This window comes from Pezoporus occidentalis, unplaced genomic scaffold, assembly GCF_034315485.1.
Source record: "Pezoporus occidentalis ecotype Australia unplaced genomic scaffold, CSIRO_AGI_Poc_V1 ctg52, whole genome shotgun sequence".
NCBI lineage: Eukaryota > Metazoa > Chordata > Aves > Psittaciformes > Psittacidae > Pezoporus > Pezoporus occidentalis.
This window is the reverse complement of record NW_026915858.1, coordinates 378,971-395,488: the sequence shown is the minus strand read 5'-3', so window position 1 is coordinate 395,488 and position 16,518 is coordinate 378,971. Positions and strand designations below refer to the sequence as shown.

The 16,518-nt window shown below is 36.3% G+C and overlaps 1 protein-coding gene across 6 annotated transcripts in view; it reads right to left on the bottom strand.

Moving 5' to 3' along the window:
* AKT3 (AKT serine/threonine kinase 3) overlaps positions 1-16,518 on the bottom strand; it is a 148,873-nt gene that overhangs the window by 66,269 nt on the left and 66,086 nt on the right. For all 6 annotated transcript variants that reach the window (XM_062637333.1, XM_062637332.1, XM_062637335.1 and 3 more), the window contains exon 3: positions 2,286-2,411. In XM_062637333.1, coding sequence (XP_062493317.1) covers positions 2,286-2,411 — 126 coding nt within the window. The remainder of the gene's footprint in view (positions 1-2,285; positions 2,412-16,518) is intronic.

The window sequence follows — 16,518 nt, the reverse complement described above, 5'->3', positions numbered from 1 at the left end:
ACTCCATCAGTACTACAAAAATAATGCCACAGCCTTGGCCTTTTCTGCTTAAATAACAAGCTGTAAGCAAGAGCCAAAGATGTCTATCATTTGGAGAACAGAAAGTAGACTGAGACCACACTCTCACTTTACAGATAGCTACAAAGATTACATGAAGATAGGACTGTAAAGACATATCTTTAAGTCCCTGCCAACCTAATCAAGATGGTATTAACAGTGATCTCACACTCCATCTGCCTGGCTAGTAATTTATGAAAAATGTACTTCACTATTACAGGAAAAATATGTTGCACTGCTTGTGGCCACAAACCTACTGCAGCAGCTCAGGAACTCTTGGATCAAAGGCCATGTGACCAGTTCTTGACATTTACCAGGTACTGCCCATGAGATCCGATTCATTCACACAGCGATTCTGTTTGCCCTACCCATGACCTCAACTTCAGACAGACAAAATATATGACAAAATACTTACAGTCCCTTGCAATTTAGAGTGCAATATCATACTGTTTTTGTTTTTCATCCTGTGCATTCTACATAGGTACTTCACTTATCTTCATGCGATACTTTTTATGAGTGAAAAATCTCCCTATTCTTGCACTGATCAGCAATCATTTCTGTTTTTTCCTGCCAGAAAACCTCATCTTGCTTACCAAAAGTGTATTTCTTCAATTAATATTACATGACTGTTCCTTTAGCTTATATTGCCTAAGAATCAGACCTATGGCACTTGCTAGTTGCAGAAAGGATATTTTCGTTTGTTCAGTTGGGTTGAGGAATGGGTGGGTAATGGTGGTGATGGTGTCATTGTGGAAAACAATATGAATCCTCCAATTTCCACCTAGGCAAAGTTCAGGAGCAGCATTTTAATACCAGAATTACATAAAATGACCTTTGGGTATCAAAATAACAAGAGTGACAAAACAAACAAACACACACACCAGTATCAACACACTCTAATTGTTAATTACGCATTTCTTCGCTTAGCAGAACTACCATTTGGATCATCTTCCTAGCTGCTGCAGCAAAGACATACATGATATGCAACGAAGAACATGGTAAAGCAGGACAAAAAAAAAGCCTGCTGTAGCTCTACAGTAGTTCTTTCTGCTTCACACTGGAGAAAAAGTATCTAGGAAAGCACCAACTGCAACAAATGAGTAGGTTAAGATAATCAGAACAATAACTAAGGAGTTACAACCCATGATCTAGTCAATTCCTACTCGTATGAGCAACCTAAAGATATCACTGCTTTTTATGCTGAATAGCAAAAAAGGCGAATGAGCATCTATTATTACTAGAACACTTGCATGCTCAACATCATTTGCAAGACTTCTGTCACAATCAGAATATGCAGTTTTCCTCCTCTAGGTGTGGGAGAAGACACGGGCTTGGAGCATGAGATTATCTTCTTAACAAATAAAATACACAAATTACTTTGTATACCCCTCTACAAAACTAAACACCCTCATTTATTATACTGCAGTATACTAATGCAATCTTGAAAGAAACTGGGTAAATCTTCTAGTGTTCCTTTGAAAGTTTCTAGCTATAATATCCACAACTCATATACAGGAAGATTTTTTGCACTGTTTTACCCCCCCCCCCCCATCATTCTCTTCATTTCTGTTCAGAAACACTTATCTACTAATCTCACTTTGCCAGATCAAAAAAAGCCCTACAGATTTATCTTCCAGAAACATTCCTGGAAAACAAGAAATCAAAATGTCTTCACTTTATCCAACAGATACACACTTTGTAGCTTTGCTAATATATGCAAATTGTGTGATTGCTTGAAATTACTGATTAACCAGGCTGGAGAGCTGATTACCTGATTATCCAAGAGAAAAATAATTTAGCATGATTTTGTGTCATTTGACAGTCTAGATAATTTTCTAATTAATTTGAGTTTTCAAGTGAATTCAGAGATACCACTGAAAAAGAGAAAAGAGGTCAATGATCAGGATAAAAGTAAGCTTTCCAGGAATTTTCTTCTTACAGTAATAATTTCTCAAGTGTTATTGTTAGTTACAGACACTTCGGACACACACATGGACAAAAATGAGATTCAGACTTCCAAAAATATTCAAAATCCAACCCAGAGCAAAATCTTCAATGCTCTGGTAAAGATACCTTGTAGAGCTGGACATAAGATTAGTGGTGCAATAGTCTGACACATGGCATCAAACTTGCAGTGTTACCAATAAATTCTGAACTACACATGAAGCAATATGTAGCAGATATTTTGTCAATATGCCGAGAGAATAATAAATACTGGAAATACGTACTTGCCACTGAAAAGTTGTTGAGTGGATATGGCAGATCCACATCCTGGGGCTTCTCCTTATAGCCTATGAAAGAGCCATCTGTCTTTAGCAGGAAATATCTTGGCCGCCAGTTTTTTATATATTCTCCTAAAGGAGAAAAAAAAAAGTTCATTAATACTGTAGAAAAAAAAACACTTTGATATTAAAAAACATAACATATTATCAGTGTCTAACATCAATTACACCAAAACCTTTTCAGACATTTTCAATTTACAGAAATTTTAACTCCCTACAAAATGGAACTGCAATGGTTAGCCTGGACTATACAGTAATGCCTCTGGAATAAGAAGCTAGAAGTACTGTACCGTAATATTCTGTAATTCTAAATTTTATCACACTATCCTCTTCAAAATCCTACATCTTTACACATATAAGCACTTTGAAATTTGCTGCAGGCAAAAATAAGCACTACAGCCTGATTTTTAATGGCAAAATGAAATCAAAACTGTGACAAGGTAGAACATTTATCCTGCTGAGCCACAGCAAAACCTATTAATTTCCTCAAATCATACACTAAACAAATACAAGAAAATTTTGGTTAGTAGGAAAACCTACACAAAATATACTTAAATAGATCTGAAAGATCTCTTTAATAGCATTATACTTTACAATGCCACACCAAATTCTCAGCAACAATTTCATTTATATAGTGCAATTACTCAGTTAAGTACAGGTGAGTTCATATCTGTCCGACTTTCTCTCTCTTTGATTTCCATCAACTATGCAGAGTAAATAACCTATGCACAAGTACTTACTAAGACTTTAAATAAGCCACAGTTTCATCATTATACAACTGAACATATTAAGAAAAAAAGTGTATTAACAATGCAGAATTTGCAACCATGCCAAGGACTTCTCACCATTTGCAAAACACTTAGAACAGACCACTCCAGCACCCCGTTAGCTGTAGCTACTTAGCTTGTATACAATTCAAAGGTCAGAAAGAAGTTTACATCCATCTGACATGAAGATTACTCCACTGAAGGCTTATCTAAAAATTCATTAATCCCATATTTACCTTTCTATGAGAGGAATCAGTTAATTGACACTGAAGTTCAACATGGGAAATGTTAATATGGCCTAGCTGAACTTGATCACAATCTGTAAAGATTTTAACGCTGCCCATGGGTTAAAAATCTAACTAAAGCCATTTACATTTCTTATTTCCAACATGTATTTATGCAGAGAAGTGGGGCAGGGAGTAGCAGAAGAGGAAAAAGAAAAATTAACACCAGGTTATTCATGCTGAAATGTATCTCTTGCCCCTCAGAAGCAAAACTCTTCGTATTTAGTCCTGCTTCTAGATAGCAGGGTAACTACTTGATTTTTATTTTTTTTAAATCGATTCATAGAATTAGAAAGAAAATTGAAAATGTTACTTAATTTGACCACAAAATTAATACAGCAAATACAACACCAGTTACATTTGTATTGACTCACAGCTGTCTATCTCAGTTCTCTGGGGCTAGTTCAGCTGGAATCATCCCTACTGACACTGTCAACCTGAACTGATTTCACAGTGGGAAATCCCAGCTAACATAAAAGCAAACAAAACAAACAAACAAACAAAAAACCACCACCAAAAAAAAAAACAAAATGAACAAACAAGCAGAAAAAAAAGGCATGACAGTTTGTAAGTCGGAGAACAAATACAAGTGCAGTATGGGAAAACAAATGTGTAACTTTAATACCAACAGGGAAAAACATATAAGAATGAAAAAGAAAAGACATTTTTTGAATTAAGTTTGCTGAATACTTGAAAATGAAATAATCATAGGCTTAAGCAAAGGTATGACTCATAGTAAAGAATGTTTAAAAAATGCCCTGACAAATTTGCTGAAATCTGCATGAACTCTAAAGTTGAAGCCAAAACAAAACCTTACGTATCAGATCACCCAACGTAAGTTTTAAAATATTAATATCCTTGTTGCTTTCCTGAACAGACCATAAAGAGACTCTTCTGTACAATTCTAATAAATTATATCTATCTTAGTTGGAACAGTAAGTTACAAGAGAAAGTGCCTGTTCCTAGGTTTAAAATCTATCAAGATCTTAGGCTTCTCTAGAAGGTGAATTAAATGGTAGGCAGGCACCTAAGACTACTGAAGAGTTCAAGGACAGCATGGAGAGAATTCCAACATGACTAAAGCAGGTCAGCCATCCAACAGTTCAAGTGTCAAAAACAGTCCTCTCTTCTGTAAGGGATAAACTGGACAGGCTCTGTTCTAAAAATCAGAGCTGATAGGGTAAATACACTTATTAGTCAGCTCAAGAAAGAACGTAACACTTCGTTTACTCACATACACACTCTTCAGAACTAAACCTGTAGAAAAACCCACCCCAGTGCACATTTCCCTGATCACTTAATCCCTCTTCTCCTCTTAGGACAACATTTTAGATTGTATTTGGCTTCTACTAAGTACTCAAAGAGTCTTAATCAGGAAAGATAACAGATTTTTTTATCATTTACTAAGTTATGTAGCTGATGATCTGCCTGGAGAAAAACCATTAGAAAAGTATGACTAGCACTTTCAAGCTCCTCTGAAGGGAGCTAGCGACTTCAGAAAAAAGCTAATCACAAGAAGATATAAATATTGAATGACGTACAAGTACCAGTTTTCCCATGAGCACAGCTGTACCTCTGTCTTCACCCTGCAAACTACAGCCAGGCAGAGGAGATGTAATTTAAAAGCAATTGCAAAATACTGTGTCTTCATAAGGATCCATATATTTCTTTCATAGATGTATTTCTTTGAAGAATGTTTCTCCTAAGCAATTCCCCAACATGAATCACAGTCAGACTTTTTCAAGACATCTGTACAAACACACCCATACACCAAACCCCCTAGTTTTGTCTTGAAATGACCAATATTCCAATACCTCCTGATGGCCTATGCATGAATATTTATCATTTGTCCTTTATTTATTTTGTAATTTAATTAACAAATGGGAGAACACTTTTGAAGACTAAAGTAAACAGTGGTATCAGTGAACAGTTCACTTAGCTGCTCAAGTGGTTTAATGACTCTCAAGATGCACTCTAGGTGCTCTCGTACAACTGCATTCCTTCTACAGATCTCCTCAAAGATAGAAAAACATTTTAGCCCATACTTCTTAATAGACATCTTGTTATGGAACTGCTTTGAAAGAGAAATCCTCCATACAAAAAATATTAAAACACAGTAGAGTATTTGAAAAAGAAAAAACTTCCACGTCTTCTAACTTACCAACCCCTCATTTAAAAAAGTGTATTTTACAGTTGCACAATACTAAATCACTTTAAAGATACTTGAAGTGGATGTTTATCAAGTACCTCAATACAAGCAAACAACAGGAAATTTACATCTAAAATTCATTCATTCAAGTGAAAAGAAATTCCATGCAAAAGGAGAAGTCTAGGCAGGCTAACCAAACCACATGATACCCTGACAATTTAATGAACAAGCTCCAGTACTTAAAAAAGCAGTGGATCTGCCATAGACAATCAATCAGTTTGTACCCTGCTTCCTGCTGAGTTAATGTAAGCTAAATTAGTATTTTGCTTAAATTTACATCCTTCTAAGTTGAAAAACATGTTCTTTTAGGATCTGTTTACTAGACAGTAAGAAGAGGTCGCTAACTTCAACCACTGCAGCAAAGAAAGCCAAGCAATTCCTACATGATTTTAATTCTAGTAAAAGTTTTTTCAAGCTACTTGAGAAAAGGGACGCTAGAATATATATCTCACAGATATATATAAACAATAAATACATACACACAGAAAACAGATTTGGAATCAGTTTTAGATTATTGGTGGCTGCTTTTTTAATGATTACCAAGAGAATATACACAAAAGATGAAATAAGGCATGAAATACATGAAAATGCAATCTGATCTTTATGCAAAATGCACACTTATAACATGCAACTCTTTAATTAATGTTGCATTTAATAATACACTGGCTAACAACACTAAGAAATAATGCTTAATGGAAGTTTATTTGGCACATGACCTTTGCGGCTGGCTCTGCATTAGCCTCTGTTCTGCAAGTTTAATGATTTTTCTTTTCTACATGTGACAGCTAGTAACAAGAATCCTGCCTTCAGGACATTTCACAAAATATGTTTGCTCTAGTGATGCAATGCTTGTAGTTTTGATACTGCTGAGGAGCTTCACAAAGAAGAGCTTTCTAAGAAACCATATGAGCAGTCAACAAATCTGTGTTAGTCAAATGTACCACTCAGAGTTCATAATTTTTTGTACTTCATCTCAGAACTCAAACTCTCTCTTCAAACATACACTTCACCTCAGATTCAATGGTTGCTATTGTTAGTCTCACCACTTCTCATTCTAAGCATATGGAGATTTAGCAATACTTGAAAAATTATTCAGTAATTTAAAATTAATCTTATTATTTGAAAAAAGTTGGGTTTTTTTCAAAATCACTTCTGCAAAACATCTACATTTTTCAATATGTAAATGGCTTTAGAGGTGTGAAGGAAATGTCTTTAATATACAGTGCTGATAAGCAACAGAAACCTGAGTTCAAAAACTTGCTTCCTTAAAAGAAGCAACAGCTGCCACACAGACATAAGTGAGATTTAAGGGAAGAAGGAGAAGGGGAAAAAAAAAAAACAAAAAAAAAAAAAAAGAAAGAAAGAAAAAGGGGGAAAAAAAATGCCTCGTGTCTGTGTCATCAATTTACTGAAATGGATTAGTAGAAATAATATTGTTTGCCCTTTTTCCTTTTCTTTCTTTTTTCTTATGGCACATTTTGTAAAATCAAAACTCCAGTTCCCCTACACTAATATTTAATACCAAGGAGAGGTGGGGAGGAATGAATTTATTTTAAAAAAAATTACATAAAAGTAAATAAAACAACTTAAAAACAAGCCATTTTTCTTTAAAAGAAACAACTGTAATCCATGTCAGGTCAAGTAAAATATCAGAAGTAATGCCAGGGGTTTTGAGATTGAATTTACTCACCTTGGCCCTCTGAGGGCAGTGTTACCTAACACACGATTAGAAGCATCAGCCGACTATTTGATTAAGTCAGCAGACACCAGTAAATGTAAAGCACTTCTGTTAAATAATTACTTATGTCTGATTTAATGATAAGAAACTTGCAAGATAGTTCAAAGCTACTGTAAAAAATAAATGTTTTAAAAAAAAAGTATACCTGTGCTCATGACCCAAACTAATATGAATGTGCAATTATACAGCATACAAAAGAGTTGACAAAATCTTAATGCGCACCAAAAAATTAATTTAAGCTGGTATTTTTCCTACTGCACCTTAGCATTTTAAAAGCTATTTTTATTATACACCCCCTCCCAAATATTTGTCAGCTGTTCAAAGTGAAGCAGAATTTGGAACTAACGTTTTCTGATTCTGTCTTTTTTACTGTGAGACGGTGATTATTTATTTATACTGTTTTCCCACAGATCCCAGTAATGCTAAATGACATTTTCAGCACATCCGTACTTAACGTTAGACAAATTAATTTTTCCACTCACAACTGGGAAATAGGAAACATTACATGCGAGGTGTGTGCATTGGCTTATGCCACAGCTAAGATTCCATTCAGTTTCCTGCAAAATGGGGAATTAAGGTGAGAAAGTTCAAATGCCTTTCACTGCCTACCACATCACAACAATCCAGTGAAGATATAAAGACTGGTCAACTTATGTTCAGCAATTCACAGCTGTGTGGTCAGACATAAGTGAAAACTGCACAGATGTTAAGATTCTGCAGAAGGCAGCCAGCAGCATGGGGAAAAAGATCTAGAAGTTCCTCAGCTGATCAGGAGGAGGCAGAGAAAAGCAGGGACAGCATTCTCTTCTCCATGCCAGCCAAGATACACTGAAGCAGTAGTAAGTATTGATCAGATATGAGGGCTCCTAGCAATAAAACAACGTACTTCCAAGTGGAGAGGTGGAGCCACCAGGCAGTGCAAAGGCAGAGTTAGTTCTCCATGCTCTCAGTATGCCCCTCTGCAGGTAAAGTGATGGAAGGACCACTCTCCTCAATGGAAAGTTTTTCCCTACGCTTACTGTGGAGTTTCTTCCCCCTAGGTTCCATATGCAACCTATGTGTCCCAGCTCAGTAGGGTTCAAAGCACCAGTCCCCCAATTTTTCATCAGGACTACTGGTGTGAGTCACTGCACTGCCTTGTGCAAATGCATCAGTACTGCAGCTCCTGCTGTTTATTCAATGCTTTCCTGTTGCATTAATAATCTTTTCTCTAAAATATAAAAAAATCTAGAGGAAAATATTCAATAACAGAGAGACATGCCACTATTCAAAAGTAAATGCAGTTTTCAAACTGGTCATCTACAATATCCACACAGAAATACTGATGTTTTTTGCCACCTCATGGAAAATAAATGTTAACAACACATACTTGATTTCCATATGCAAAGAATTTTGTCCTTTTAAAAAATCATACCAGAAATACTGAGTTAGCTGACATCCTGATAAACTGAGAATTGACCTTTACCATGTCCATTTTTAGCCAACAGGAAGAAAACTTTGCCAGTTTCAACATCACTCTCACTTCCCCTTCATTCTTTAAGGATAAGAATTAGAACAATAAATAAATTTAATAGAAGTTGGTATTAGCACATGCTGTCTGGAACAACAGAGTTCTCTATTGCATCAGCATCCCTGAACAACAAAGGAGATCAATATTTTCTAAATATGCCTGCTATTCAGGAATTGAAAACCAAGGTCTATATCTCCTGGAAATACTTAGGGACACTGCTCACATTTTCTAAATTTCTCTCTTGCACAAGGCTTTATCGGCTCAAAATTCAAAACACTATTTAGCAGCTTCTCAAGGCAGTTCTGTAGGTTTTAATAGAGTAGTGATACATACGTGGTGAATGCAAAAAAAACATGTAGAATATTGTCTCCTATCATTTTTTTATAGCTAAAAGCCTTCACATTCTCAGTACTTTTAAATATTTGTAATTGTTTATACAGGACTATCAGCATCAAGTGGTACTTTGTGTAACAGAAAAAATATTACTTGTTTTTAATGAAGTGCTAGTAGACCAAAGATTTTTTCAGATTTTGAAAATATCTCAAAAGTACGACAAGAACACAAATATTCATTTGTAAATTACACTAAGACAGCTACAGCAGCAATGACTTAAATTCATGTACTTGGTACAAATGTATACATTAAACCAGACAATTAAAATGTAAATGCTTTTTACATGTAGTTAAGTTGAATTAAACATCTTAATATTCTCTACTTACATTTTGTAAAACAGCCAACTCTAGTTTACACAAGAAATCTCAAACTTTCCATTGTTTGCAAAAGAGTATGATAAGTTTGACAATAGCATTATCATTCAGCTGAGTTTGACAGATTAATGTGTTGTCAAAAATTATGTGACTTTCCCCTCTTAAAATTGGTATACTTGCTAGCATGTTTTCACAAAGCAAGCCATCTCACTTTAAAACTCAGCACATTGCAATAATTTTAAGATAGCTCCTCTGAACTTTCTCTTTGTCACTAGGTGTGCTCCCAGCCTCATACCTCGCCAGCTACCAAAAAGCTAGCACCAACATTGTTCATCTACGTCTCTGACTCAAGCACATTGCTGCAGTCAACCTTTTTGCTTTATCATTTAGCCAGCATTATTTGCAAAGAATCAGCCTAAGATACACAGAAGCAGTCCTCAAACTGCTTGAGTTGAAACAACAGCTCCATTGGTGCTGTACACATCAGGAGAACTCTTTGGTTGCATGAAATGCTTCATGATAAACAGCAATGCAGCACTACTCAAGTAACCTGGGCTGCACACCAGCAATGACAGAACAGAAAAAACAGCACAATTCGATGGAGAAGAACTGACAACCCAACTAACAGGCAAAAAGCAATTCTCCACTTGCAGCGCTGATTGACCTCTGCCTAGGCTCAGATGTGGAAATCAGCTCTTGGGTAGGAGGCAGCCACACCTGAATTTTCAGTCAAAATTAAGTTGACATAATCCTAAACTGACTTCTGCCACCCTGTCACAGTGATAATAAAAGGGTACATCAAATGCTCCCATCAGTTATTGTTATCAATAACTTACAGACTTGGTGCTCCTTAGACCTAAGATGGAAGACACAGTAAAAAGGGGTTCTTTCTCTTTCAGTGGGAGCTTGGTGGAAAGAGGTGCTTAGGTTCAGATAGTACTGAAGTCATGCTGTGACTGACCAAAAAACCCTGATATATACTGTTAACTGGAAGAAATGCCTGCAATCCACAGCAACAGTGCACCTCGACCACTATTTCATTTTCCATTTTTCAGTTCAATATAGGTATCAGAATGTTGAATTTCACATAATATTATTGAAGAAAATTCAGTATTTCAGAGTTTCTGGTTTTATCTTTAAAGTAAGAGATCAGCTGGATAAGACAATTAGCCCTTCTGGGCTAATTTATTCTCCCTCCATGACTGCATCCTTTTTCACATTTCTTTCACATTATCCTGGAAACTCAGCAGCACCAGAAATCACCAAACAAGAAATTAGAAAGGATTTTAGTGGAAGAAAGAAAACTGTATTCCTATAGAGCCATCCAAATTTATTTTATGTGCAACTGTCAAACAGGAAAATGTAAGTTATGCCTGACCAGCTCCTTGCTTTGGAGAAAGAACTGAAAATAAGATCAAGTGAAAGAGAAAATTAGTTGCTAATCTCATTCTAACCCCTAGCACTTACTTGTCTGCTATATAATACTAGACAATCACCGATTGGCACTTTCTGCATAAGAAAAGCTCAGGATGCAGTAGCAGGGGTATGCAACATATCAGTCTTGAGGTAGACAGACAAAGATATGTGAAAACTTGTAATAGCACCTGTCCACCAAACATCTGACACTGAAATAACTGCATCACTCTTTCTACTTCCACAATACCAAATTTATTAAGCTGTTAGGTTTTCTTTTTTTTTTTTTTTTTTTAAATGCACCACATGGAGAAATCAGAAGTTTTCTTCCCTACAAGAAAAGGCTCTTTTTAGGAATAAACAACGGAGGGAGGGAAGATATTAAACTCCTGAACTAATTAACAGAAGTAAAGGAGGCGGTGGGGGACAATGATAATTAATATGTACCCTCCTCCTAACCAAATCTCCACATACATTCATTCTGTATATGCACACACAACAGCAGCATCATAAACCGTCTCAAGTTCTTGCCATTATTCAGTTCGACATCTGCACATGTTTATGCGTCTCTCCAAACAACCTCTTGAACACCCTGCTGGAGCTGTCATTTTTTTCTTCTCCCTATCTGGCAGATGGCAAGTCAACAATCGGCATCAACAGCAGCCGAATATCTCCCCCCTCTATCCGACCCCCCTAAACAGACACAATAATAACTTCTTTGTGCTTCCCCACAATGCAGCTGCTTAAACCATTTCGCTACAAGGCTGCTTTGCCTTAATAAAAAAAAAAAAAAAAAAAAAAAAAAAATCCCTTCTGTCAAGTCTAAAAAGCAGCATAATGTTAAGCAAGCTAAAGCCACAGCACAGCTGCAAACGGGCAGACACATTGACAGCTCCTCCCTTAACAAAGCCCTGTGAATTGAAGGGGGTTCATCTGAGGCTCACACAGTAATTAGTATAAAAAAGTCCGACAGCCTCTATTATGCTAGGAAAAAAAAACTGGACAGAACTGGGCTGCTGTTTTGCGTCAAGAGTTCTGCTGCAGAGTAGATAAATCATGTTGGGTTTTTTTCCTCTCTTTTTAAAGACAGTAATAAGGAGGATGAGAGAAGCTAATTTGAAAACTTGGACACAGTAATTGTACCATATGGTGAGCATTTATCCCTTCTGAAATACACGCTAACAGTCACTTACATGCACAGTGCTTTGTTTTACAGTTGTTATTCTCTCTACCATATTCATAAAATGGATCTGAATATCTGATACTCCAGAGAAGTTGTGTGTAATTAGCAGCAAAACTGCCTGAGCTTAATATATTGGCCTACCATAGCAATCTAGTTAATTGCAGAAAATCCCATGCCCCCAAATTTAAATAGTGTCCACTTCAAGGATTTTTTTATTTCTCTCAAACTGGCTAAATATCACACATAATAAAGTTCAGAGAAGTAATTTATTGACACTAATGCTCCTTGAATCTGTTGGCTTCAAAATGCGTGAGCGGGAGGTATTTTCCTTTTCATCTATGCCGCATAAAGGAATTAATTCAAGAACTATATAACAGTAACCACAAAATATTTCAGTTCCATTGTACTTGGGTAAGGAATTGCTCCGTAAACTTTAAGGTGAAACTAAACTTCAGAATGGGGCACAGGAGGGAGACAAAGACTTCAAATCCACTCCCCTACTTCCACCTCCATTTTCTTCCTTGATTTGGCCTTGCAGTATTTTTATTAGCAATCCAAGCACTTCATTCATAAGGACCATCAAAATTTGGAAAATATACCACCCAACTCTCAGGGTCTGCTTGCTCTTTACCACATACTTCCAGCTTTTCAGCCTGTTCATTCCACCAAATCATCCTGGAATCACAGAAGTTAAGGAACCAGTTGAGTGGAGCTGAGAAAATGTAGGCTTCTTTAAATAAAGGAATCACTGTAGTTAAACATCACAATTAATAAACCTTAGAAGTACTGCTTACAGAAAATAAGATGTAGGGAACTTCCAAGCAAGGGAAATACAAAGCTTATGCAAAATAAGAGATGAAAATTTGGTGAAAAATTAACAAGATATAAAATGAAGTCTGCAACTGAGGCAATCGTATTTGGAAAGAACCCGAATGGTTTCTTCTATTGGTTTTCACAACAACAGAAATCTGCCTCAGGGAAGAGACAAATACTTTCAACTCTCCAGATCAAAAAGGTAGTATTGGAGCAGAGTGCTAGGTACTAAGGAGTCCCAGAACTAGGCAGAATACATCCACAATTACTAAGAAATTGTAAGTGAGGTGAAAACCACTGGCAAAAACCAGCTACCCTTCAATGATGACAGTTAAGATGAAGGATTATAAACAGAGAATTACACTCCACACCCCCAAGAAGAACCAAAAAAAAAAGGTTAAAAAACTTGAAAATTTCAAGTCAATTACCTGGATGTCAATCAAAGAAAACTGTAATGCTATTTATAATCATACATTTAAATAATGCAAACTGACATAAAATAAACAGAGCAGCACTGCATTTGAGTAGAAAAATCATGCTCAAGATGCATATGGGATTCCCTTAAGAATATCAATTAAAAAAAAATGGGTAAGACTGACACAATTTATTTCAACTTTTTTATAAGCTTTTAATAAGTTTATGGGAGTGGTAGTTGTGTGGATGAAAAAAGCTGTGCCATGGAACAGAACAGAAATAGGAAACTGAGTAAAAGGAAAGGAGCAAAATAGGATTGCAGAGTCAAATATCCACCCATGGTGCTCTACAGTTCTCTGTTAGGAACACTTTAGTGAAAATATATGGTAATGAACTGGGATCACCACTGCATATACTGCAAGACAGTGAAACTATTCAAGTTTATTAAGAATGTGAAGAATTTCAGAGTGGTAAAGCTATGCCAGTGAGCTGAGAAACACCAAATGAAACACAGTGAATAATTACTTAAATTAATAAACAGTTACAGGAATAACCTGAAATACTCATACACCATGTTTAGTTTTAAATTAACCACTAAAGAACAATTAATGTAACCTTTGCTTAACTATGCAGTACTGAGATGAAAGAAATAATAATATTATAATTTGTAAAGTTACATAATATTAGGAACACTGAAATATTATTATTCCCTGACAAATAAATCACAGTTTTGCTAACTATATTTTTAAAAATGACAAAAGAACAGAAAGGCTTCAGAGACAAAACACACACACACAAAAACAGAGAGAAGCAGAGTGAAGAGAGAAAGACTGGATTAGTCTTCAGTTTCAAAGGATGGACTCCGACAAAGGATTTAACAACATAAATGGCCAATAGTAGAATAACCAATCATCTCATAGCAGCACGTTTTCAGAAGAGTTCAAGAACAGATTTTCAAACATTCAGCATCTAAAGTTCTAGCTGTAAAGTTCTCCCGTATGAAGACAGGCTGAGGAAGTTGGGGCTGTTCAGCCTGGGGAAGAGAAGGCTGCATGGAGACCTCATAGCAGCCTTCCAGTATCTGAAGGGGGCCTATAGGGATGCTGGGGAGGGACTCTTCATTAGAGACTGTAGTGACAGGACAAGGGGTAACGGGTTAAAACTTAAACAGGAGAAGTTTAGATTGGATGTAAGGAGGAAATTCTTTCCTGTTAGGGTGGTGAGGCACTGGAATGGGTTGCCCAGGGAGGTTGTGAATGCTCCATCCCTGGCAGTGTTCAAGACCAGGGTGGACGAGGCCTTGGGTGAGATGGTTTAGCGTGAGGTGTCCCTGCCCACAGCAGGGGGGTTGGAACTAGATGATCTTAAGGTCCTTTCCAACCCTAATTATTCTATGATTCTATGATCCTGTAACATCACCACGTAACTAGCTGTTTGCACCATGGCAATGCCAGCCACTCACCCACCAATCCAGCACCCACCACCTACTAGCGCCTTCAGAAAAAGACAGCCTCTCCTTTAATGCTGTGAGGCATCTCCAAATGTGTGTGAGCACTTATTCTTAAAAAATTACAATCTCACATTCAGGAAATTGGAGTACACATTCAATACAGAAAGGTTCTTCTTTTAACTGCTATGTGGCTTTGTCCTGTACTAGCCAAGGAGTACTGATGGTGAATGAAAGTTCCAGTCCTTGGCCATTGTGATTCACCTTAAATACAATCTACTACCAGCACAGTGCATGTGGCAAGCTGAAGAACACTTGTGAAGGAAGTGTGCAGTGCATCCCATGTCCCACTCTATGATGTCAGCACTGGGATCCATGCAGCTGAGGCAGATCTACAAAATGATCCAACCAAAAATACACCCCAAGAAAATAGGATTTGACCACATCAAAAGAATTTCAGTTCACTCGACAGCTAGTATCAGCACCAAGGAGAAATGACTAGCTAGGGGGAAGAAAGAAGCAAGGGAGAAAGGGTATCAGAATGAACCTAGGCAAGATTAACTAATGATTAACTAGACTGACGGTCTACCTTGTGACTGCAATTCCTGTTTTCCAATCAAGTTATAAAATCAGGTTCAAGTGATTGAAATTTCTAGTATCAACTGCATCTCTAGGCAACGATGCCACGATTGTTCTGACACAATATTAAACCAAGAATTTCCTAATTCAAATTTGCCTAATACAAATTCGCCTAATACAAATTCATATCCTATACAAGCAAAAAAATACTCTGGCATATGTCTTTGTATAGAAATTACAGATGAAAAAACATGTCAACTATAAGGAATAGGTACAAATCTCGGTTGTGGCAAATAACTGAAAAATCACTTAGAATTTACAGTTTGAACAAAGCTAGAAATACAATACCTTGAAATGCATTTCTGAAGTGGTTATTATGATTTAATGATATTAATAAAATCTTAGCAACACAAAGATCTCAATATAAATTGACATTTTGAGTAAGCCATGTAATACTTCCCATAATAGACGCAGTGCCAAGAGGATAAAACCTATTTGGTCAGTATTTTCTTAAATTTGCAGCCTACAATTAAAGTAATGAAGCTAAACAAATAAACAAACAAAAAAAAAACCCTCAGGTTTTTAATCTCAGTATTCTACGTATTTCTAAAACATTTCATTGCCTTAAATTGAACAAAACTTCATAACACCCACATAAGAATCATAATACAGTTCAATTTTAATATACGTATTTTCCAGTATTTTCTATTGTATTATTTCATTATATTACAATTGCAATAAATATTCAGCCAAGTGAAGTGCTCTTTTGCTTCAAGTTTTTCCAGTCCTATGAATGAAAAGAAAGCTTGACTAATGAACAGAAATGTAAAATTCCTATGCAATTTTACTAGCACACAATTTTTGCCTCATTTTCACTCACTTAAAAAACTTCTGAAACAGAGCTATGAATTATGAACCCCAAAATTTCAAGTGACAAGACAGAATGGAAAGATGAGTGACCTGGATAAGATGTATGAATTTATCTAGCCAGCATCAGGATGAGGTTTGTTACCGGTTTTCTGCTAACAGATATGCATTTCATGGGTTTTGTGCTATGAGCATGTATTTTTTTCCTAATCTGAATTACTGAAAAGTTTTTAATGACAGCCTCTAAA